Source organism: Bombina bombina, chromosome 3, assembly GCF_027579735.1.
Source record: "Bombina bombina isolate aBomBom1 chromosome 3, aBomBom1.pri, whole genome shotgun sequence".
Lineage (NCBI taxonomy): Eukaryota > Metazoa > Chordata > Amphibia > Anura > Bombinatoridae > Bombina > Bombina bombina.
Window position 1 is genome coordinate 260,563,875 of NC_069501.1, and position 26,745 is coordinate 260,590,619.

The following is a 26,745-nucleotide window of genomic DNA, read 5'->3' on the forward strand; positions in this document are numbered from 1 at the left end:
GATGGAACCTTGAGAAACTTGTTTAGGATCTTGAGATCTAAGATTGGTCTGAATGTTCCCTCTTTTTTGGGAACTATGAACAGATTGGAGTAGAACCCCATCCCTTGTTCTCCTAATGGAACAGGATGAATCACTCCCATTTTTAACAGGTCTTCTACACAATGTAAGAATGCCTGTTTTTTTATGTGGTCTTAAGACAATTGAGACCTGTGGAACCTCCCCCTTGGGGGAAGCCCCTTGAATTCCAGAAGATAACCTTGGGAGACTATTTCCAGCGCCCAAGGATCCAGAACATCTCTTGCCCAAGCCTGAGCGAAGAGAGAGAGTCTGCCCCCCACCAGATCCGGTCCTGGATCGGGGGCCAACATCTCATGCTGTCTTGGTAGCAGTGGCAGGTTTCTTGGCCTGCTTACCTTTGTTCCAGCCTTGCATTGGCCTCCAGGCTGGCTTGGCTTGAGAAGTATTACCCTCTTGCTTAGAGGATGTAGCACTTGGGGCTGGTCCGTTTCTGCGAAAGGGACGAAAATTTGGTTTATTTTTGGCCTTGAAAGACCTATCCTAATCTCTTTCAAGTCAGGGCCAAACAGCGTTTTCCCCTTGAAAGGAATGTTAAGCAATTTGTTCTTGGAAGACGCATCCGCTGACCAAGATTTTAGCCAAAGCGCTCTGCGCGCCACAATAGCAAACCCAGAATTTTTCGCCGCTAATCTAGCCAATTGCAAAGTGGCGTCTAAGGTGAAAGAGTTAGCCAATTTGAGAGCATGAATTATGTCCAAAATCTCCTCATAAGAAGAATCTTTATTGAGCGCCTTTTCTAGTTCATCGAACCAGAAACACGCTGCTGTAGTGACAGGAACAACGCATGAAATTGGTTGTAGAAGATAACCTTGCTGAACAAACATCTTTTTAAGCAAACCCTCTAATTTTTTATCCATAGGATCTTTGAAAGCACAACTATCTTCTATGGGTATAGTGGTGCGTTTGTTTAGAGTAGAAACCGCCCCCTCGACCTTGGGGACTGTCTGCCATAAGTCCTTTCTGGGGTCGACCATAGGAAACAATTTCTTAAATATGGGGGGAGGGACGAAAGGTATGCCGGGCCTTTCCCATTCTTTGTTTACAATGTCCGCCACCCGCTTGGGTATAGGAAAAGCTTCGGGGGGCCCCGGGACCTCTAGGAACTTGTCCATCTTACATAATTTCTCTGGAATGACCAAATTCTCACAATCATCCAGAGTAGATAACGCCTCCTTAAGCAGAGCGCGGAGATGTTCCAATTTAAATTTGAATGTAATCACATCAGGTTCAGCTTGTTGAGAAATTTTCCCTGAATCTGAAATTTCTCCCTCAGACAAAACCTCCCTGGCCCCCTCAGACTGGTGTAGGGGCACTTCAGAACCAATATCATCAGCGTCCTCATGCTCTTCAGTATTTTCTAAAACAGAGCAGTCGCGCTTTCGCTGATAAGTGGGCATTTTGGCTAAAATGTTTTTGATAGAATTATCCATTACAGCCGTTAATTGTTGCATAGTAAGGAGTATTGGCGCACTAGATGTACTAGGGGCCTCCTGTGTGGGCAAGACTGGCGTAGACGAAGGAGGGGATGATGCAGTACCATGCTTACTCCCCTCACTTGAGGAATCATCTTGGGCATCATTTTCTCTAAATTTTGTGTCACATAAATCACATCTATTTAAATGAGAAGGAACCTTGGCTTCCCCACATACAGAACACAGTCTATCTGATAGTTCAGACATGTTAAACAGGCATAAACTTGATAACAAAGTACAAAAAACGTTTTAAAATAAAACCGTTACTGTCACTTTAAATTTTAAACTGAACACACTTTATTACTGTAAATGTGAAAAAGTATGAAGGAATTGTTCAAAATACACCAAAATTTCACCACAGTGTCTTAAAGCCTTAAAAGTATTGCACACCAAATTTGAAAGCTTTAACTTTTAAAATAACGGAACCGGAGCCGTTTTTATATTTAACCCCTATACAGTCCCTGGTATCTGCTTTGCTGAGACCCAACCAAGCCCAAAGGGGAATACGATACCAAATGACGCCTTCAGAAAGCTTTTTCTATGTATCTGAGCACCTCACACATGCATCTGCATGTCATGCTTGCCAAAAACAACTGCGCAATAGAGGCGCGAAAATGAGGCTCTGCCTATGATCAGGGAAAGCCCCTAGAGAAAAAGGTGTCCAATACAGTGCCTGCCGGTTATTTTACATAATTCCCAAGAATAAAATAATTCCTCAAAGCTATGAAGTATTAAAAATGCTTATATATCAATCGTTTTAGCCCAGAAAATGTCTACCAGTCTGAAAAGCCCTTGTGAAGCCCTTTATTCTTATGTAATAAAAATGGCTTACCGGATCCCATAGGGAAAATGACAGCTTCCAGCATTACATAGTCTTGTTAGAAATGTGTCATACCTCAAGCAGCAAAAGTCTGCTCACTGTTTCCCCCAACTGAAGTTAATTCCTCTCAACAGTCCTGTGTGGAAACAGCCATCGATTTTAGTAACGGTTGCTAAAATCATTTTCCTCTTACAAACAGAAATCTTCATCTCTTTTCTGTTTCAGAGTAAATAGTACATACCAGCACTATTTTAAAATAACAAACTCTTGAATGAAGAATAAAAACTACATTTAAACACCAAAAAACTCTAAGCCATCTCCGTGGAGATGTTGCCTGTACAACGGCAAAGAGAATGACTGGGGAAGGCGGAGCCTAGGAGGGATCATGTGACCAGCTTTGCTGGGCTCTTTGCCATTTCCTGTTGGGGAAGAGAATATCCCACAAGTAAGGATGACGCCGTGGACCGGACACACCTATGTTGGAGAAATATATTTCTTTTTTACATAGAGATGTTCAGGTGATATTTTCTAGTCAGATTTTTACAGCTATACTGCATCACTTTCAAGTGTTTAAACATTTGGGTATTATGGCCCTTTAAAATCAACATGGATACATATCATGCATCTATATAACATCAAGGATACTATGTGTGCAACACTGAACTTTAAATTCCTGATGAAATAATAATATTGCTATTTAAATGCAAATGTGCACATGGGAGACATGAAGAGACACATACGCTTCCTTTATAAACAATACTATTGGTTTCCAACAGATGTCGCATGTTCGCTTGGACAAGGGTGTGGTTGGGGAGGAGTTTAATGAGCAAATGCCAGGCAATAAGCATCTGGTTAGACAGGTTTCCTATAAGCCACAGCCACTGGGTATATTGTATGTTCAAGTTATTATTTATTAAAGAGGCACGTACAACCACAGCATACTACTGTAAGACATTCTGCAATGCAAAGTGCATTTGTAAAAAGTCTTTTTTTTCTTTAAAGAGACATGAAACACAAATGTTTTCTTTCATGAATCAGATACAGCAAGTGATTTTAAACAACTTTCCAATTTACTTCTATTATCTAAATGGTTTTGTTCTATTGGTATCCTCTGTTAAAAAAGGATACCTAGGTAGGCTCTGGAGCTGCTGATTGGTGGCTGCACATATATGCCTCATGTTATTGGCTCACCCAATGCCTTCAGCTAGGTTCCAGTAGTATATTGCTGTTTCTTCAACAAAGGACACCAAGAGAATAAAGCAAATTAGAAAACTGAAGTAAATTTGAAAGTTATTTAAAATTGTATTATCTATCTGAATCATGAGAGAACATATTGGGGTTTCATGTCCCTTTAAGGTTATATTGGTGCACAGACACGGATGTGTAGGAAAACGTACCAAACAACGCTTGTGTTAGTGAGCAGATTTGCACTATGCATGAATATAATATTTAAACATGCATATAATATTATTTTGACCATTTGGTTTGTGATAAAACATGCAAAATAGTGATTTAACTTCTTGGTTGACAGTAGCACACAGTGATTTCACATCTTGGTTTCCCATTCCTTCTTGACTGCCAGTAACACCCACAGTCGTACAAAATGTTAATTAACTCTTTCACTATCAGTAATCGAAAAATGGTAGTGTTTAACCCATTTGATTAGCTGTAACCCACAAGGAAGTCAATGGGTTAAATAACTGCTAAAATACCATGTGAATGGCCGTGATGTAATACTTTTAATGTTCATAAAAACACTATTGACCCCTTAACTGCCTCTAACCTTTAGGGTTGTGGGACAAGGTCACTTGTGTGCAGTTAGGCTGTAAATGTAACAGGCAGGTGATTAAGACAAGCATTAAGCTTTGCTACTTGAGTTAGTGACTATGAGGAGACAAGAGAAACTGCTGGTACCATTGGGGCTCAGCCAGAATGCTGGGTTTTAAAGGGACAGTCTCATTTTTTTCCTTTTAATGTGCTCCCAAATGATCCATTTTACCTGCTGGAGTGTACTGTTTACAAATCTGACAATTTCAATACTGTAGTAATAGGTACCGAAAAACCAAGCAAACAAGAGCCAGCAGAAGAAATTACAGTTCACTTAAATCTGATAGAGACAGGAACTAAAATGTTCACTTTCAATTGTTCTCTCTAAGTATTGGGCTTTGTGTATACAAACAGATAAAAAGAAACCATTATTTTTATAGCTTGAAATAGGGATTAAGAATGTATGAAAAAACAGTTACTACTCCTCACAAGTACAACATAAAATAAATTAACACATTAAACAGTCAATTAAACTAGCATATATAAGGAATAAAACAAACTAAGCAAAAACGAAGAGCTCACCTGGTTCTTATATATAGTGTAGCCGTCCTTTTCATGTTGTAAAGCAGATCGGAACTCCCCTTTGGTTTCATACACCCGAGCTACAAGGTGATGGCTGTAAGAAACACACACATGTTCAAGAACCTTGGTATTTCAGTATATACTATACTGGGGCTAATCAGCTTGTACAAGGTGTGTATGCACCAATCAGAAGCATCTTATGCTCTGTGAAAGACATATTGCACACCCTCCCGTGCCAATCTAGGATTTTTTTTTCTTCTTATAAATAAAATAATAATAATAAAATAAAAAAATAGAAACAGCCCTTAACTATTTAATGGAGCCCCAGAATCGTTTGCTTGGGAATGTTAGAGCCCATATGACCCAAATAAAGCAGATATATATTACTGTTTTAATTCTGGTCTGAAAAATAGAAAAGAGAGCAAGTTTATTCTCCATTGAGGACAATACTCTTCTCCTTTACTGCATCTCTGTATGAACTTTATTCTGTGACTCGGCTTACATTTGTTTTTATAGCTATGATATTCCTGTCCTATCATCCTACCATACAGTCATTGACACAGTGTTGAAGATCCATTTTGAAATCTGCTGGATCCCTAATGTCACATAAGTAGAACCATTTGCTTTAGAAACTTGCTTGCATTTATCTCGCTCAGCCATAGACATGTCTCCCATCCCTTTATCTCCTCTGCAAATGTCTACAACATGCAGCAGTTTTGCAAGGGACAAAGGCCTTAGCCATTTACAAAAATCAATATGCTCATTAATTGAGTTACAGTATTAGCAACATAAAATGAGCTTACCTAAGGGCGACCTTTAGTGACTTGGCTCCATGGTACTTGGAGTTGGTGGTCAGTGCACTTTCCAGGAACCGGAGGGCCAGGTCATACTCCATAACCCCATGAAGAACTAAGCCAATGTTGCTCTGGGAAGAAAGAATTTTGTGTTTTTGTACTTTTTTCATTTGTTTTTACATTGCATGTTATTTTATTTAACAATTATTATTGTTACTCTGTCTTCCTAATTATAGTAATATTTAATGTGACTTTATCTGCATAAAGCAGAATCAAAACATTTAATAGTTATCAAATACAGTTTAAAAAGCATCACCCATAGCAGCCTGGTATTCAGCCTTGTAGTTCAGGGGTGCCCCATTAGCATTTAAGAGACAATACTCCAAAGGCTTTGGTATGATTTACCTTCCAACTTACCTGCTAGGCTGCCCTTAAAGCAGGATAGTGCAATCTGGTGACTGTACTATAATACCCTTTACCAACAATACCAAAGGTCTCCATAGGTTTGGAAGCAAATTAGTATAGAATCTTTCTATACATTACACATGGTGGGTGGTAATGGTGCTCATCATTTGGTGAGGCAAAAAAATTGTTATACATCCTATCTTTGACACACACTGGCACTGCTGAAGAAAGCCAATACACCTTACATGCATCATCTGAATTTGTAGCATAGGTGATACACATAACCGTGTAGAAGACACTGCTGCTTACTTTAAGGGAGACATATTATGCAAAGTAAACTTATAACTGTATCCATTACAAAAAGTTTAAAGTTGCAGATTTTTAAGTTAGATTTAGAAAGTGCATCAGTTAATTAATTTTCCCCAAATTAAAAAGTTGACATCCAAAACGGGCACTACCATTATCTAATAAGAATATTCCTTTTTCAAAATTTGTTATGCAAATTATGATTAACTTAATTTAGGTTAAATTATGCAATTAGATTTTTGCTTTGGTTAACTTAAGTAACATTTATAAATAACAGTAGAAACAAAGATTTACATTGCCCCCACCTGGCTACTTCATAATGACGCCCAGCCTGCAAAGTTTTCTGTGGATAACACTTTTTTTTCATAGTTAAAGGGCTTCCCTTCTGAATTCTTCTAAATGTTTCATATAAAGTAAGGCTGGAAATTTCAGCTAATAATCTCAGACAAGTAAGAAACAAGGCGTTTTCCTATATTTAATATTGGGTGATCTGTCTTCCCAGAGAAGTACTTACATCTAAAAGAGCCATCTCTGGGTGGCCCTCTCCAAACACTAGCAGCATAAGATAGCGCGCCCGGTACAGCAGGTTTAATGCAGTCGAGAGCTGGTTGTTTGCAAAGCAGTACAGTGCTAAATGCATCTAGCATAATGAGAAAAAAAAGTTAATATGGAATAAAAAATTAAATAAAATTGTGGTTAGGAGCAAAAACAAGGCAACTATCAATTCCTTATGGAAAAGATCAAAAACAGTACATAATATGGCAGCACATTAAACTGGTGAAATAAAAATATTAATGTAAAGTCAATAGATTTTTATACCCTACAGAGGCACTTACATATTCTTGGATAGTTGTGGGATGTTCGATACCTAGAATCCTCTCACTCATTAGGACTGCTTTCTGTTGATTACTTAAGGCCTAAGAAAAAAAAAAAACTGTTACATTTTCTCATTGTTGCTTTGGATAGTCTTATCTATAAGCCATCTTTTCCTCTTCGTTAGCTGACAGTTTACCTCAGAATAGTCACCCATAATGTAGTTGAGCCGAGCAAGGAGCCGTAGACACGCACAGATCTCCACATGCATAGCACCATAGACATTGTTAAACAAATTTAGCGCTTCATTAATTAATTCGCACCCCTCCTTCAGGAACCCTAGAGAGAGAGAAAGAGACAAACACTACATCATCCACTAATGTGTACACGTCATTGCAGACAGGTACGGACTGGAAATAAACATTAACAGACAAAGCAATGCAAACTCTAAATGAAGTAAAAAGTTCAGTCATAAAGGTAATATTCATTTTGTTCTACAAAGCTGAATGTCACTAAAAACAAAACCAGGTATTGATTGATAGAGATTAGAGTAGAACGACATTGTCTCATTCAGATGACTATATTATTATTCTTTATTTATAAAGCGCCAACAGATTCCACAGCGCTGTCCATGGGTAACAAAGATAAAAGGACAGTACAATATGAGACACCAGACAAAATTTAACAAATACAGGGGACATTGGGAGCCCTGTTCCCGTGGGAACTTATCATCTATACATTAATTGTAATGCATATCTTTCCAATAGAGACATTTCTATAGTAATACCAATTTTTCATTTCTTATACTTGGTACCCAAGTTTCAATTTCTTGAATCTGAACCTTAAAGGGAAAGCATACTGTAAATAGTTTTTCCCTTAATGTATTTTCAATCACTTGTTATACCAGCTGCAGAGTATACAATGTATGAGAAATTGCATTTTCAGGTTTATTTGTGTATATGAAATAACTGTTTTTGTGCTTTTAAACCACAACCTATTAAAATGGGTTGAGTTTCAGGTAATATTAGGTCTCATTATGTTATCACTTTGAGTACACACACTTGCTTCCTTATCTTATATTTGTCTGGAAAACCAAAGCTCAATACATAGAGAGAACAATGGAAATGTAAGATTTTATTACATAACTATGCTGCACCCCACTGGGAGTGTAATTTCTTCTGCTGGCTGTGTTTACTTAAGCTTATCATAAGCCTAGACTCCAGTATAGAAACTTTTTGTATAGGTGGAGATACCACAGGCTTCAGCCGCTCCAGCCACCCACGGAGCAACGATCTTCTACCAATGAGGAGCCTCTTGCACCTCTGAACCAATAGCGGTGCGTGCATACAGAAACCTGTCAGTTGACATACACCGCTATTGGTTCAGAGGCGCAAATGTCACCTAATTAAGTGCTGTGCAACATCACAGAAAGGGTGAGTTTAGCACCCTTTATTACATGGTTGATGAATGAAACTCCCCTTGATTTTTAGGGATGGTAAATCCTAGCGTTTGTTAAACTCTTGGATTTACCATCACTTTAAATAAATTGCAAAGGCAATGATGTAATAAAATAGGTATGTGTTTGTTCTACTTCCAACAGATTCTAGCTTATTTTAGTAAAAGTAAATGTTTCTAAAACAGAACTGTTTTTTGGTGTGTGTTTTTTTTTTTTTTTTTAAAGAAAAGGAAAGGGAAAAATAAAAAGTTTCTCAAAACGTTAAAACAAAGGTGACACACTTTGACCATAGAATATTGGTGAAGCTGGACTGAGGGAATCCCGCTGGCATCTGTGGATTGGCTGATCTTAACACAGGATTTAACTCAAAGAATCCAACACCTCCACTGCAGCAGTGAAGCTGGCACACTCATTGGCTTAATTGGTCGGTTGTTTCCAATTACTGGCGTGAATTGAACAGAGTATATTATTATTCTTTATTTATAAAGCGCCAACAGATTCCGCAGCGCTGCCCATGGGTACAAGGATAACAGTACATAGGAGAAACAATACGATAAGATAAAAATTTTCAGACAAATACAGGGGGAATTGAGGGCCCTTTTCCCGTGGGAACTTATAATCTAGATGGGTAAGAGGATGAGAAACAGGAGGTGGTGACTGCAAAGGTGAGAATGATATTAGTGAGGAGATAGAGGGCCACTGTTAGTTAAAAGAAGTTAGTTCGTTAAGTCGGTTGATAAGCTTCCCTGAACAGAAAGGTCTTTAGGGAACGTTTAAAGGAGGAGAGGTTATGGGCAAGTCTGACAGCTCGAGGAAGTGCGTTCCAGAGGGTTGGTGCCGCACAAGAGAAGTCCTGTAGTTTAGCATGAGAGGAGGTGATGGTAGAGGACGCAAGAAGCAGGTCATTGTTGGATCTTAGGGGGCAGGCAGGAGTATATTTGTTGATGAGTGAGGACAGGTAGGGTGGGGCAGCATTGGGGAGGGCTTTGTAGGTCAGGGTGAGAATTTTGAATGCAACTCTGTTGTGAATGGGGAGCCAGTGAAGGGACTCACAGAGAGGTGCAGCAGAAACAGAGCGTCGAGAGAGGTGGATTAGCCTGGCAGATGCGTTTAGGATGGATTGGAGGGAAGTGAGGCGGGAGAAAGGGAGGCCAGTTAGTAAGTTGTTACAGTAGTCGAGTCGGGAAATTACCAGGGAGTGGATTAGCTGTTTAGTAGTTTCAGCACTCAGAAACAGTACAAGAAGTTCTACTCTTTATTGCTAATGGTTTTGGAGAACATGTTTTTGTTTTCCTTATCAACCAATAAGCAAACATCCTAGGGATGAGTTGTGCACAAACATGCGTTTCTTGAGGTTTTCAATACAAATTTAAACAATTTTAATAGCAACCTTTTTTCTCACAAATAAAAATAAGATTTAATTACTGCTCTTTCATATACATAATAGATATAATTTAAATTTAAAAGTCCTGTTACAGAGATATGACATTTTTATCTTTCAGGCATGCACTTTTAAGTAACTTTCTAATTTAATCCTATTATCATTTTTCTTTGTTCTCTTGGTATCTTTATTTCAAAAAGTAGGAAATGTAAGGAGTCGGCCCATTTTTGGTTCAGCATCCTGCGTAGCGCTTGATGAATGGTGGCTACATTTAGCCGCCAATCAGCAAGCGCTACCCAGGTGCTGAACAAAAATGGTCCGGCTCCTAAGCTTACATTCCTGCTTTTCAAATTAAAAAAATGAGAATAAAGAAAAATTGATAATAGGAGTAAATTAGAAAGTTGTTTAAAAGTGCATGCTCTATCTGAATCATGAAAGAAAAAATTTGGGTTTCGCATCTCTTTATTTAAGGCTGAAGCAGAAATTATTTATAAAAACAAGTATTGCAGGGAATTTTTAAAATAAAAAACAAAAAAAACTTTCCTCTTGACCTTATCTTGTCTCCACGTTGTAATACGAGTTAACTTCCTCAGTAATGCTACTACTTGTACGACTTACCTTGCTGTACTTTAGCCTGCCCACTTTGGAAGAAATGAAAAGCATCAGACGCTTTGGGATTGACATGTTTCACCACAGGGAAAATATTCAGAATGTCCTCTTCTGTAAAAGTGGGCTTGTGTCGGCTGTCAAGATTGTACTCTTTAAGCAAAAGCTGCAGGAAAACAATGGGTGTATTTATTTCTACAGTTGTTATAATATTATATTGGCTAAGTATTACAGACGAAACAGAATGTGCACATTTTAAGAGCAATGAGTACATCATAAATAATAAAATATTAGAATATGAAAACTATTAACAACACAATAGCAACAATAATGTTAAATTGCTAAAATTACAATTTAAAAGGGACATTAAACTGCTGGGTTTCCTCCTGTAATGGATAGGAAAATGGTTATGATTCCATACAGAAATAATCAATATTGCTTAGTAGAGAATATATATATATATATATATATATATATATATATATATATATATATATATATATACACACACACACACACATACATATACACACACAGAATATATTAGTTTCAGTATGCATACATATATTCAGTATAAATACACATGGTTAGTACATATAAATCCCTTTAATGAAAATGCCTTTAAGTTGCATATGTTTCTCTACTGTTTTTTTGTTTGTTTCTGCTGGTTTCCCAGACAGCCTCCTTATCTAGAAAGCAGGGGGATTTAATTATTTTGCCGGTGGCTGCCAGTGGCGTCACTAGGGGGGGGCGGGCCGCACCCGGGTGACACCAAAAAAAAATTTTTTTTTTTTTTTTTTTTAATTTTATTGAAATTCATAGAAATACAATGTTGAGATGCATAGATTTTTTTTTATTAGAGGGGCTGGCATTTGTGAACATTGGTCGGACTGGGGAAGTTGTAGACACACAATTTTTTTGCCCCTTGAGCCAGTGCTGCAATTTCAACAAATAGTTTTCCCGGCTGCTTTTGCTTGTTTGTACTTTGCTTCTCCCCTGCCCAATTTCACTATGAATGTTGTGGGCATGCCGTGGGGCTTGCAAAGTTGCGCTGCTAGCCTAAACCTGCCTGCCTATCTGTGCTCACTGCTCAGTGACATGTGGAGCAGTGGAGTCACTCACTGCTGTGCTGTCTCTCTAAACGGGAACTGGTAAATCATGAGGGGATGCCTGGCACCTGACCGCATGACTGTTTGACACTGTCTCTAAAGTGAAGGAGCCACATATGATGCCCACCAGACCATTACGGTTACGGTACACTAAGTGCACACTGAACAGGTAGGAGGGAGGGCGGGGGTCTGGGGGTGGGCAGAGTTCAGAGGTGATTGGCCATAAGAAGCGGTAGGCACGCGGCCCAGGGCTGTGCACTGACAGACTTGGAACAGAGTCAGAGAGCAGAATTTTCATAGTTTGCGCCTAAACCTTTTCTTTAGTGATTTATTTTTAGAGTGCTCTGTTTATCTTTCATTTGATGCTCTGCTGAGCCAGGGAGCAGCTCTAGGCATGAGCTTTATAATTAATGCAGTGCAGTTTACATATTTTGTAAGTGTGTGTGTCTCAGTGTTTTTTGTGTGTGAGTTTTTGTGTGTGTGTCTGAGTATGTTTTTAAGTTCGTCTGAGTGTTTGTATGTGTGTTTGCCTGTGTTTTTGTGTGTGTCTGCTTTCTGGGGGGGGTGACACCATAACTTACCGCACCGGGTGACACCAACCCTAGTGACGCCACTGGTGGCTGCTGCTGTAAGACTTTCTTTATGTAATTTTCTGTATGTGAAAAATTGGTTATGTACTAATTTTTGTTTTCAGAAAAAGCTTTCTGTTAAGTAAAAGATTTAGGGCCAGATTAGTGTAGAGGTATATTTCCCATTCATGAAAGAGATATTAGCCCTCCACTGTTTAATACCAGTGCACGCTAATGTGCGCTGGTATTACAAGTTTTCAGCAATGCTAACGCGACCTCGCATTCGCATTGCTGGGAAGCATTGCACTCACAACAGCGCTTTTTCATAGGCTCCTATGGGAGCCTAGTTCTGTTTTCATTCATGGCATCAGAACATTGCGCAGCGAAGGGGGTAAGTAGCGCAGCAATGGCAGCAAACTTAAATATAAATGTATATGATTATATAAATATATATTTATGTGTTACTATGTGTGTAGACACATTAACACAAATATATACATACATATTTACTGGGAACACACAGTTCACATATACCGCAATGTAAATGCACTCCCACCAACTTTAGCCCCAAAATACTGCCTAGTGCAGTCATATTAAAAAATAAAGATGCGGCTATCTTTATTTTTTTAATAAAATACACTAGGCTGTATTTTGGGGGCATTTGGAGCACATTTATAAGCTCTAATATCTAACATGAGCTTGCAGAAGCAATAACCAGCCACTTGTAATGGCTGTTTAATTATTGCACGCCCACAAAATAATTTAGCGCTCCACTTGTAATCCAGCCCTTATACGCCAGCTACTAAGGTTTTAATTAGTACAATTTGCTAAGGGGATTAAATACAACTGAATGAGACTAGACACGTATCTGGGAGAGACGACATCTGAGGGAGAAATATACCTGTTACATCGGCAATTTTCCGAAGCTAAGTAATGCATTATAGTTTACTTGATTACTGATTAATATGATTGTAATATTTTTATAATAAAAACTGCTATTATTATACCGCATCTTTGTGTGGACTTCCATGTTTGTTGGTATTGCAGTGAGTGCGCCTAGTTTCAGGACAGCACACCTCCTGTGCCTACAGCTCTCTTTAAACATATTCTTTTATTTTAACCTTTCAAAAGTTCAAATTAATGACATTTTACATCTTCACACTGGGTGCCGCCATCTTGGAATTTAAGTATTCATATACCCTGTCACAGAAGTGGTGCACATTCAAATATCAGTGATATTATTGTTATCTTTTTGCCAAGCCATATCATGCACTTCAGTTTAGTGTGCACAGTACAGAGTAAAAGCTGTGCATTTTTGTAGTGGCTGCATTTCCCTACACTATTTCTGAGTTGTTTTTTTTGTTTTTATAGATTATGCAACTTTTAAGCTGTTCTAAACAAGCAAAAAACATAATTAATGCTTACCAGATAAATTCCTTTCCTTCCTGGGAGGGAGAGTCCACGACTTCATTCCTTACTGCTGGGAAACACCTGGCCACCAGGAGGAGGCAAAGACACAACAGCCAAAGACTTAAATATCACTACCACTTCCTTACTACCCCAGTCATTTGGCCGAAGGAACACTGAAAAGTATGAGAAACATCAGGGTATAAAGGCAGGGACGGAACTACAGGGGGTGCAGAGGTAGCAACTGGGACTGGGCCCCTGTGGGTTTTCAATAAAAAACGTTGACCTGCCACTGCCTGCACTGATATCATGTGAGTGTGACATGATGATTCACTAGTGTCTCTGACTACAGGGGTCAGTGTTTCTGTTTTACCCATTGGTGGGTGTGTGTGTGTGTGTGTATGCATGTATGTATGTGACTGTGTGTGTACTATTTATGCATGTGTGTGTGTGTGCGTTTGTATGTATGTTTGTGAAACCAGCAAATCACTATATACAATACGGCGGGGGGGGGGGCTGGACCATGTCACTGACTACTGTGGTCACTTTCTAAAGTACTGGGGCGGGTAGGGTCAGGCCAGCCATCTAACCGGCAGATTACAGACTGTGTCACTAACTCACTATATACAGTACTGGTGGGTTAAACAGTGTCACTATATACAGTAATAGGGGGTCAGACCATCACACAGACTGTGGGCACAAAGTACCTCCATTTGCAGACATGTAATCGAAACAAAAAAATAAAATAAAATTACGGGTGGGGTCCTGGACTCTCCCTGCCAGGAAGGAAAGGAATTTATCTGGTAAGCATAAATTATGATTTCCTTCCATAAGGCAGGAAGAGTCCACAACTTCATTCCTTACGGTTGGGAAAACTATACCCAAGCTCCAGAGGATATGGAAGGAATAACGGGAGGGAACAAAAAAGGTAGGTGTACTATATTCTGACGGCATCACAGCCTGCAAAACTTTTCTCGCAAAAGCTGCTTCAGCCGAAGCAAACACATCAAACTTGTAAAAATTTAGAAAAAGTGTGTAAGGAGGACCAGGTAGCCGTCTTACAAATCTGATCCATAGAGGCTTCGTTTTTAAAAGCCCAGGACGAAGCCATTATCCTCTCAGGAGGCTGTCTCCCCGCTGTCTCATAAGCTAAGCGGATGACACTCGTCAACCAGAAAGATAGGGAAGTCGTAGTAGCCTTCTGCCCCTTACGCTTCCCCGTATAGATGACAAACAAAGAGGAAGATTGTCTGAAATCCTTAGATAGAACTTCAAACCACATCCAGATTGTGAAGCAAGCATTCCTTCGCTGAAGAAGGATTAGGAAACAAGGAAGGAACAACAATTTATTGATTAATGTTACCATACGACACCACCTTAGGGAGGAACCCTAATTTACTACGTAAAACTGCCTTATCAGCATGGAAAACAAGATAAGGGGGTCACATTGCAAAGCAAAAATCTCAGAAACTCTGCGCACAGGGGCAATAGCCAACAAAAAAAAGAACCTTCCAAGATAACAATTTAATGCCAACAGCATGCATAGGCTCAAACGGAGCCTGCTGCAAAACACTAAGAACAAGATTGAGGCTCCAAGGCGGAGCCCCAGATCTAAACACAGGTCTGATCCTAGTCAGAGCCCTTAACAAAGGACTGCAGATCCGGAAGCTCAGCCAATCTCTTGTGCAGTAACACCGACAGGGCCAATATCAGTCCCTTCAGGGAAATAGCAGATAGACCCTTCTCCAGTCGATCCTGGAGAAAAGATAAAATTCTGGCAACCTTAATTTTATGCCAGGAAAAGCCTCGCTCTTCACACCAGTACAAGTAAGTCCTCCACACTTTATGGTAAATACGAAGAGTAACTGGCTTACGAGCTTGAACCAGAGTGTCGATAACTCTCTCAGAAAAACCTCTCTTGGCTAAGACTAATCATTCAATCTCCACACAGTCAGCCTCAGAGAATCTAGATTTTGATGAACGAAGGGACCCTGTATCTGCAGATCTCTGCGACAAGGTAACCTCCACTGAGGAGATGAGGACATCCCCACCAGATCCGCAAACCACGTCCTTCGCGCCCACGATAGAGCAATCAGAATCACTGATGCTCGCTCCTGCTTGATGCGAGCCACCACACAAGGGAGAAGAGGTAATGCAGGAAAAAGATATAGGAGCCTGAACCTACATGGTACTGATAGGGTATCTATCAGTTCCGCCTGAGGATTCCTTGACCTCGACCTGTACCTGGGTAGCTTGGTATTGAGGCGGGATGCCATGAGATCTATCTCCCCCACTCACTGCATATCTCTGCAAACACCTCAGGGTTAAAGGATTGCCTGCTGAGGAAGTCCGCTTACCAGTTGTCCACACCTGGAATGTGGATTGTTGACAGCGTACATCTGTGAGTCTCCGCCCACTCTAGTATCTGAGATACTTCTCTCAACGCCAAGGGACTTCTCGTGCCCTCCTGATGGTTGATGTAGGCAACCGAGGTTATATTGTCTTATTGGAATCTAATAAACTGGGACAACTCAGAAGAAGCCAAGCCTTCAAGACATTGAAGATTGCCCAGAGTTCCAATATATTGATCGGAAGGGAGGACTCCTTCTAAGGAAGGGAGGACTCCACCTTGGCATCCCAAACGGCTCCCCAGCCGGAAAGGCTTGCGTCAGTCACAATCGCCCCCAGGACGATCTCAAGAAGCACGTTCCTTGGGACAGATGATCTGGACAGAGCCACCAAGAGAGCGAGTCTCTCAACAGGTTGTCCAGCACAATCTGTTGAGACAGATCTGAATGGTCGCCGTTCCATTGTTTCAGCATGCATAGTTGTAAGGGTGTGAGATGGATTATGGCAAAGGGAATGATGTCCATACAGGACATCATGAGTCCTATCACCTCCATAGACTGGGCCACTGAGGGTCTCAAGGAAGCCTGGATGGAAAGACAAGTAGTAGTTAGCTTGCAACGTCTCTGATCTGTGAGAAATATTCTCATGTATATGGAGTCTATTATCGTCCCCAGGAAATTTACCCTTGAACTTGGAGTAAGAGAACTCTTTTCCAAGTTTATCTTCTATCCATGTGATCGAAGAAGACTGAAAAGGGACACCGAGTGTTCTTGCGCTAGATGAAAAGATGGTGCCTGTACCAAGATATCGTCCAGGTAAGGTGCTACTGCAATACCTTGTGTTCTGGCAACGGCTAGAAGTGCCCCCAGAACCTTTGAAAATATTATTGGAGCAGCTAGGCCAAACGGAAGAGCTATGAACTGGTCCAGAAAGGTAAACCTCATGGAACTAAAAATGTTCCCTGTTTATCAGAACGTGAAGGTATGCATCCTTCAGGTCTATGGTGGTCATAAACTGTCCTTCCTGAACCAGAGGAAAGATTGACCGTATTGTCTATCTTGAAAGAGGGAACACTCAGAAACTTGTTTAAGCACTTTAAGTCCAGAATTGTACAAAACGTTCCCTCCTTTTTTGGAACTACGAAAAGGTTTGAATAAAACCCCAAACCTTTTTCTGCTGTAGGTACCGGTACAACTACTCCTAGAGAGGAAAGATCCAGTACTCAACCTAAAAAGGCAGTTCTCTTTTCTGGTCTTGTAGACAGTCTGGAGAGTAGAAATCTGCCCTTGGGCAGATGAGATTTGAATACTATCCAGTATCCCTGAGATACAACCTCCAAGGCCCAAGGATCCTGTACATCCTGGAACCAAGCTGTCTAATTTAGGGATTTTAGGTTCCTCAGGGAGTTTAGCCTCTGGAACCTCTAGTGTAGACAACCTCCTTTAAAAAAAAAAAAAAAAAACGAGATGCTCAATTTTAAATCTAAAGGAGGGTTCCTACGCTGAAGGAGGTTTAGAAACTGAAGTCTCCAGCTACAGATGTTAACTCATCCTTGGATACGTGGGACATAGTAGCTAAATCCGACAAATATTTAGATGACTCTAGGTCAGGAGAACTAAGTTTAAACTTTCTCTTACGTTTGCTAGAGGGAGGTAAGCCACAGACGCCGACCACAGGAAAAAAGCCCCCTCCAGATGGAGGATTAGTTGGGCCGTGGGGAACTCCATGTGGAGCGGGTAGTGTAGAAAGGGTAGTAATCTCTCGGTACACAGATTCCTGAGAGGTAGACGGCTCTGAGGGGCTAATAGAGCTATGAGTATTAGAAGGCTTGTCTCCCTTCTTAGACTTTAGAACAGTGCTTAGGCAAATGGAACAAAATTGAGCAGATGGGCAAACCACGGCCTTCTCACAATATAAACAGGAATTGTTAATCAGTAAAGAAGGAGCGGAACCTTCTAATGTAGTATCAGAGTCGTCCATAGCTAAGATATATCCACAGGAGGACAGCCAAAAAAGAACGCTTTTATTTAAAAAACAAACAAAAAAACCCCGGTACCTTTATAATCCCAATGGTGGGGACACTCACTACCTCCTAGACCCAGACAGCCAACGGTGAAAACGCTCTTCTTAGGAGTGAAGTCTGCAGCAGGATCGTAGGAAAATGAAAAGACTGTACACGGTCACGTGGTGCGTAGGACAGGACCTCCCCTGCTATGAAAAAGGAGCTAAGCTATTATGAGCTGCACAACACTCAAAAACGAAAGTTAAACCGGTTTGTTGCAAGCCAAAAGCAGACAGACATTCTATGAGCCCAAAAACTCTCACATTAAAGAAGTTATAAATAACCCCTTGCTGTTCAAATAATCTCCCTGAAGGAGATTGATCCTATTGAGGTATAAAGGAGCCACACTGTGACCCTGTATTGCAAAAGTGTATATATATATATATATATATATAATATATATATATATATATATATATATATATATATATATATATATATACACTGTCTTACCCTCCAGGATCCGTGCTGTGGAATAGGCACAGCCTCTCAAGTGTGACAGTCTTGCAGCGACGCTCTGACATGGACGTGAGTGTGTAACAGCAAGCAGTGAAACTCGTCAACACTGTTTGCTCAAGAGAGACAGTCCGGATGGGTTTGCAGAAAAACTTTCCCTGCATCTCTAGACTAACTTTTATCAATACTCTCACTGAGAGGTTGACATGATTACTTAAAACTCCAGTCCTTTCTTGAAGGGAACATACCCATTACAGGACTATCCAAATCTTCCAACACTTCTCTGCCACCTCCTATAGTGACGAAAGGCAAAGAATGACTGGGGGAGAGGGGAAGTGGGAGGGATATTTAAGCCTTTGGCTGGGGTGTCTTTGCCTCCTCCTGGTGGCCAGGTGTTGTATTTCCCAACAGTAAGGAGTGAAGTTGTGGACTCTCCCTGCCTTATGGAAGAAAATGTGTCACTTATGATTTCTATTGTGCAAACTAATCCAGAGTGCAAGGAACACCTGTTAAAAAGCCAGAAACGTCACTCATCTGTAAAAGTGCACTGCTTCTGTCACAAGATGCCACAATACATGGGCAGTAAGATGGAGGTGCCCAGAGCTTTACCAAATGGCATCTGTAACAGTTTAAAATAAGAGAATGGCTTTAAAGAGAGTTGCAGGTACAGGAGTGAAACCAATTGTATGGTGATTAGTAACCCTTCTTCTGTAGTTCTACACAGTACTTTAATGTCCCTAAAAGGAAAACAAAACTGGGGGCATAAAATATAGACATAAACATAAGTAATTTGTCCATAAAAATCACCTTAACTGCTTATAATGCCTTTATTACTTTGTTAGAAGGCATAAAAGGCACTTTCCACTGCCTTTCATTTACGAGATCCTATGCATTATTTTTGTATCAACTCAAGATTGGTTACATTTGGGTCTGCAACTAGTCTAAAGCCAATACAGCATACATCATGGGAGCAAGCATTTGCTGGGCAATGGAAAGCACCAGTTTTTTGAGACATCATAAGGTAGCCAAAGCCTCAGCAACAGGACTCAACCAACTTGCACCGCAAACAGAAGCCAGTGCTCTTGCTAATAAAAACAAAGTATTAACCCCTTAACGACACACGTCATATAGGGTACATCAGACACAAACTGGTCTTTAAAGACCAGTGACGTACCCTGTACGACGTTAGGGTTTTCAAGCGGCTGTAAGCGATACTGATTGCTTCCAGCCGCTTTCAAGGTATTGCCGTGATGCCTCCATATTGAAGCATCACTGTAATACCATTTCTTGCACACCGATGCAGAGAGAGACACTCTGTGGCCCTCTCTGCATCGGTCAGCGATGGTGCCGATCGTTGGTGGGTGGAGCAGCTGCAGGGAGGCCATCGCTGGGGAACTTCCTTTCCGGCCAGCAGTTCTGAGTCGGGTGCGAGCGGGAGCGCGTGTGGGAGGTGAGGGGTGCGTGCGCGCGATCTAGTCAGTAGCCACAATATAAAATAATAACAGTTTGGAGAGAGTGCTGGGAGAGGGTGGTGGGTGGCAGATCTGGGAGGGGGAAGGGTAGGGAGGGGGGGGCAGCTACACTACAGAAAAAGTAGTTTTTATATTTAAAAAGCCAATATTCAAAATGGTGGCAAATAGTTAATGGGGGGAGAGCTAGAGAGCTCTTTGGGGGGAATCAGGGAGGTTGGGGGCTAAGGGGGGATCCTTCACATCATAAATATATATTTTTTTTATTAAATACATAATTTATGTAAGAACTTACCTGATAAATTCATTTCTTTCATATTAGCAAGAGTCCATGAGCTAGTGACGTATGGGATATACATTCCTACCAGGAGGGGCAAAGTTTCCCAAACCTTAAAATGCCTATAAATACACCCCTCACCACACCCACAATTCAGTTTAACGAATAGCCAAGAAGTGGGGTGATAAGAAAAAAGTGCGAAAGCATATAAAATAAGGAATTGGAATAATTGTGCTTTATACAAAAAAATCAAAACCACCACAAAAAAGGGCGGGCCTCATGGACTCTTGCTAATATGAAAGAAATGAATTTATCAGGTAAGTTCTTACATAAATTATTTTTTCTTTCATGTAATTAGCAAGAGTCCATGAGCTAGTGACGTATGGGATAATGATTACCCAAGATGTGGATCTTTCCACGCAAGAGTCACTAGAGAGGGAGGGATAAAATAAAGACAGCCAATTCCTGCTGAAAATAATCCACACCCAGAATAAAATTTTAATGAAAAAACATAAGCAGAAGATTCAAACTGAAAACACTGCCTGAAGTACGTTTCTACCAAAAACTGCTTCAAAAGAAGAAAACACATCAAAATGGTAGAATTTAATAAAATTATGCAGAGGACCAAGTTGCTGCTTTGCAAATCTGATCAACCGAAGCTTCATTCCTAAACGCCCAGGAAGCAGAAACTGACCTAGTAGAATGAGCTGTAAACCTTTGAGGCGGAGTGTAACCCGACTCAACATAGGCATGATGAAATAAAGATTTCAACCAAGATGCCAAAGAAATGGCAGAAGCTTTCTGGCCTTTTCTAGAACCGGAAAAGATGACAAATAGACTAGAAGTCTTTCGGAAAGACGTAGTAGCTTCAACATAATATTACAAAGCTCTAACAGCATCCAAAGAATGCAATGATTTCTCCTTAGAATTCATAGGATCAGGACATAATGAAGGAACCACAATTTCTCTACTAATGTTGTTAGAATTCACAACCTTAGGTAAAAAATTCAAAAGAAGTTCGCAGCACCGCCTTATCCTGATGCAAAATCAGAAAAGGAGACTCACAAAAAAGAGTAGATAATTCAGAGACTCTTCTGGCAGAAGAGATGGCCAAAAGAAACAAAACTTTCCAAGAAAGTAATATAACGACCAAAGAATGCATGGGTTCAAAAGGAGGAGCTTGAAGAGCCCCCAGAACCAAATTCAAACTCCAAGGAGGAGAAATTGACTTAAAGACAGGTTTTATACAAACCAAAGGTTGTACAAAACAATAAATATCAGGAAGATTAGCAAACCTTCTGTGAAAAAGAACAGAAAGAGCAGAGATTTGTCTTTCAAGGAACTTGCGGACAAACCTTTATCTAAACCATCCTGAAGAAACTGTAAAATTCTCGGAATTCTAAAAGAATGCCAAGAAAAATGATGAGAAAGACACCAAGAAATAAAAGTCTTCCAGACTCTATAATATATCTCTCTGGATACAGATTTACGAGCCTGTAACATAGTAGTAATCACAGAGTCAGAGAAACCTCTTTGACCAAGAATCAAGCGTTCAATCTCCATACCTTTAAATTTAAGGATTTGAGATCCTGATGGAAAAAAGGACCTTGCGACAGAAGGTCTGGTCTTAGCGGAAGAGTCCACGGATGGCAAGAGGCCATCCGGACAAGATCCGCATACCAAAACCTGTGAGGCCATGCCGGAGCTATCAGCAGAACAAACGAGCATTCCTTCAGAATCTTGGAGATTACTCTTGGAAGAAGAACTAGAGGCGGAAAGATATAGGCAGGATGATACTTCCAAGGAAGTGATAATGCATCCACTGCTTCCGCCTGAGGATCCCGGGATCTGGACAGATACCTGGGAAGTTTCTTGTTTAGATGAGACGCCATCAGATCTATTTCTGGAAGCTCCCACATTTGAACAATTTGAAGAAATACCTCTGGGTGAAGAGACCATTCGCCCGGATGCAACGTTTGGCGACTGAGATAATCCGCTTCCCAATTGTCTATACCTGGGATATGAACCGCAGAGATTAGACAGGAGCTGGATTCCGCCCAAACCAGAATTCGAGATACTTCTTTCATAGCCAGAGGACTGTGAGTCCCTCCTTGATGATTGATGTATGCCACAGTTGTGACATTGTCTGTATGAAAACAAATGAACGATTCTCTCTTCAGAAGAGGCCAAGACTGAAGAGCTCTGAAAATTGCACGGAGTTCCAAAATATTGATCGGTAATCTCACCTCCTGAGATTCCCAAACTCCTTGTGCCGTCAGAGATCCCCACACAGCTCCCCAACCTGTGAGACTTGCATCTGTTGAAATTACAGTCCAGGTCGGAAGCACAAAAGAAGCCCCCTGAATTAAACGATGGTGATCTGTCCACCACGTTAGAGAGTGTCGTACAATCGGTTTTAAAGATATTAATTGAGATATCTTTGTGTAATCCCTGCACCATTGATTCAGCATACAGAGCTGAAGAGGTCTCATGTGAAAACGAGCAAAGGGGGATCGCGTCCGATGCAGCAGTCATAAGACCTAGAATTTCCATGCATAAGGCTACCGAAGGGAATGATTGTGACTGAAGGTTTTGACAAGCTGAAATCAATTTTAGACGTCTCTTGTCTGTTAAAGACAGAGTCATGGACACTGAATCTATCTGGAAACCCAGAAAGGTTACCCTTGACTGAGGAATTAATGAACTTTTTGGTAAATTGATCCTCCAACCATGATCTTGAAGAAACAACACAAGTCGATTCGTATGAGATTCTGCTAAATGTAAAGACTGAGCAAGTACCAAGATATCGTCCAAATAAGGAAATACCACAATACCCTGTTCTCTGATTACAGACAGAAGGGCACCGAGAACCTTTGTAAAAATTCTTGGAGCTGTAGCTAGGCCAAACGGTAGAGCCACAAACTGGTAATGCTTGTCCAGAAAAGAGAATCTCAGGAACTGATAATGATCTGGATGAATCGGAATATGCAGATATGCATCCTGTAAATCTATTGTGGACATATAATTCCCTTGCTGAACAAAAGGCAAGATAGTCCTTACAGTTACCATCTTGAACGTTGGTATCCTGACATAACGATTCAATATTTTTAGATCCAGAACTGGTCTGAAGGAATTCTCCTTCTTTGGTACAATGAAGAGATTTGAATAGAACCCCATCCCCTGTTCCGGAACTGGAACTGGCATAATTACTCCAGCCAACTCTAGATCTGAAACACAATTCAGAAATGCTTGAGCTTTCACTGGATTTACTGGGACACGGGAAAGAAAAAATCTCTTTGCAGGAGGTCTCATCTTGAAACCAATTCTGTACCCTTCTGAAACAATGTTCTGAATCCAAAGATTGTGAACAGAATTGATCCAAATTTCTTTGAAAAAACGTAACCTGCCCCCTACCAGCTGAGCTGGAATGAGGGCCGCACCTTCATGTGGACTTAGAAGCAGGCTTTGCCTTTCTAGCAGGCTTGGATTTATTCCAGACTGGAGATGGTTTCCAAACTGAAACTGCTCCTGAGGATGAAGGATCAGGCTTTTGTTCTTTGTTGAAACGAAAGGAACGAAAACGATTATTAGCCCTGTTTTTACCTTTAGATTTTTTATCCTGTGGTAAAAAAGTTCCTTTCCCACCAGTAACAGTTGAGATAATAGCATCCAACTGAGAACCAAATAATTTGTTACCCTGGAAAGAAATGGAAAGTAGAGTTGATTTAGAAGCCATATCAGCATTCCAAGTCTTAAGCCATAAAGCTCTTCTAGCTAAAATAGCTAGAGACATAAACCTGACATCAACTCTGATAATATCAAAAATGGCATCACAGATAAAATTATTAGCATGCTGAAGAAGAATAATAATATCATGAGAATCATGATGTGTTACTTGTTGCGCTAAAGTTTCCAACCAAAAAGTTGAAGCTGCAGCAACATCAGCCAAAGATATAGCAGGTCTAAGAAGATTACCTGAACACAGATAAGCTTTTCTTAGAAAGGATTCAATTTTCCTATCTATAGGATCCTTAAACGAAGTACCATCTGACGTAGGAATAGTAGTACGTTTAGCAAGGGTAGAAATAGCCCCATCAACTTTAGGGATTTTGTCCCAAAATTCTAATCTGTCAGACGGCACAGGATATAATTGCTTAAAACGTTTAGAAGGAGTAAATGAATTACCCAATTTATCCCATTCTTTGGAAATTACTGCAGAAATAGCATTAGGAACAGGAAAAAATTCTGGAATAACCACAGGAGCTTTAAATACCTTATCCAAACGTTTAGAATTAGTATCAAGAGGACCAGAATCCTCTATTTCTAAAGCAATTAGTACTTCTTTAAGTAAAGAACGAATAAATTCCATTTTAAATTAATATGAAGATTTATCAGCATCAACCTCTGAGACAGAATCCTCTGAACCAGAAGAGTCATTAGAATCAGAATGATGATGTTCATTTAAAAATTCATCTGTAGGGAGAGAAGTTTTAAAAGATTTTTTACGTTTACCAGAAGGAGAAATAACAGACATAGCCTTCTTTATGGATTCAGAAACAAAATCTCTTATGCTATCAGGAACATTCTGCACCTTAGACGTTGAAGGAACTGCAACAGGCAATGGTACTTTACTAAAGGAAATATTATCTGCATTAACAAGTTTGTCATGACAATCAATACAAACAACAGCCGGAGGAATAGCTACCAAAAATTTACAGCAGATACACTTAGCTTTGGTAGATCCAGCACTAGACAGCGATTTTCCTGTAGTATCTTCTGACTCAGATGCAACGTGAGACATCTTGCAATATGTAAGAGAAAAAACAACATATAAAGCAAAATTGATCAAATTCCTTAAATGACAGTTTCAGGAATGGGAAAGAATGCCAAGAACAAGCTTCTAGCAACCAGAAGCAATAAAAAATGAGACTTAAATAATGTGGAGATAAAAGCGACGCCCATATTTTTTAGCGCCAAATCAGACGCCCACATTATTTGGCGCCTAAATGCTTTTGGCGCCAAAATGACGCCACATCCGGAACGCCGACATCTTTGGTGCAAAATAACGTCAAAAAAATGACGCAACTTCCGGCGACACGTATGACGCCGGAAACGGAAAAGAATTTTTGCGCCAAAAAGTCCGCGCCAAGAATGACGCAATAAAATGAAGCATTTTCAGCCCCCGCGAGCCTAACAGCCCACAGGGAAAAAAGTGTCAAATTTTTGAAGGTAAGAAAAAAATGATTAATTCAAATGCATTATTCCCAAATATGAAACTGACTGTCTGAAAAATAAGGAAAGTTGAACATTCTAAGTCAAGGCAAATAAATGTTTGAATACATATATTTAGAACTTTATAAACAAAGTGCCCAACCATAGCTTAGAGTGTCACAGAAAATAAGATTTACTTACCCCAGGACACTCATCTACATGTTTGTAGAAAGCCAAACCAGTACTGAAACGAGAATCAGCAGAGGTAATGGTATATATAAGAGTATATCGTCGATCTGAAAAGGGAGGTAAGAGATGAATCTCTACGACCGATAACAGAGAACCTATGAAATAGACCCCGTAGAAGGAGATCACTGCATTCAAATAGGCAATACTCTCTTCACATCCCTCTGACATTCACTGCACGCTGAGAGGAAAACCGGGCTCCAACTTGCTGCGGAGCGCATATCAACGTAGAATCTAGCACAAACTTACTTCACCACCTCCATCGGAGGCAAAGTTTGTAAAACTGAATTGTGGGTGTGGTGAGGGGTGTATTTATAGGCATTTTAAGGTTTGGGAAACTTTGCCCCTCCTGGTAGGAATGTATATCCCATACGTCACTAGCTCATGGACTCTTGCTAATTACATGAAAGAAAACATAATTTATGTAAGAACTTACCTGATAAATTCATTTCTTTCATATTAGCAAGAGTCCATGAGCTAGTGACGTATGGGATATACATTCCTACCAGGAGGGGCAAAGTTTCCCAAACCTCAAAATGCCTATAAATACACCCCTCACCACACCCACAATTCAGTTTAACGAATAGCCAAGAAGTGGGGTGATAAAAAAGTGCGAAAGCATATAAAATAAGGAATTGGAATAATTGTGCTTTATACAAAATCATAACCACCACAAAAAAAGGGCGGGCCTCATGGACTCTTGCTAATATGAAAGAAATGAATTTATCAGGTAAGTTCTTACATAAATTATGTTTTCTTTCATGTAATTAGCAAGAGTCCATGAGCTAGTGACGTATGGGATAATGACTACCCAAGAAGTGGATCTTTCCACAGAAGAGTCACTAGAGAGGGAGGGATAAAATAAAGACAGCCAATTCCTGCTGAAAATAATCCACACCCAAAATAAAGTTTAACGAAAAACATAAGCAGAAGATTCAAACTGAAACCGCTGCCTGAAGTACTTTTCTACCAAAAACTGCTTCAGAAGAAGAAAATACATCAAAATGGTAGAATTTAGTAAAAGTATGCAAAGAGGACCAAGTAGCTGCTTTGCAGATCTGGTCAACCGAAGCTTCATTCCTAAACGCCCAGGAAGTAGAAACTGACCTA

At 40.1% G+C, this 26,745-nt stretch overlaps 1 protein-coding gene across 4 annotated transcripts in view; it reads right to left on the bottom strand.

Moving 5' to 3' along the window:
* CLUH (clustered mitochondria homolog) overlaps window positions 1–26,745 on the bottom strand; it is a 251,373-nt gene that overhangs the window by 44,819 nt on the left and 179,809 nt on the right. For all 4 annotated transcript variants that reach the window (XM_053706279.1, XM_053706281.1, XM_053706277.1 and 1 more), the window contains exons 18-23: window positions 10,493–10,646; window positions 7,237–7,376; window positions 7,061–7,141; window positions 6,739–6,864; window positions 5,523–5,644; window positions 4,720–4,813 (exon numbers count right to left, since the gene is read on the bottom strand). In XM_053706279.1, coding sequence (XP_053562254.1) covers window positions 4,720–4,813; window positions 5,523–5,644; window positions 6,739–6,864; window positions 7,061–7,141; window positions 7,237–7,376; window positions 10,493–10,646 — 717 coding nt within the window. The remainder of the gene's footprint in view (window positions 1–4,719; window positions 4,814–5,522; window positions 5,645–6,738; window positions 6,865–7,060; window positions 7,142–7,236; window positions 7,377–10,492; window positions 10,647–26,745) is intronic.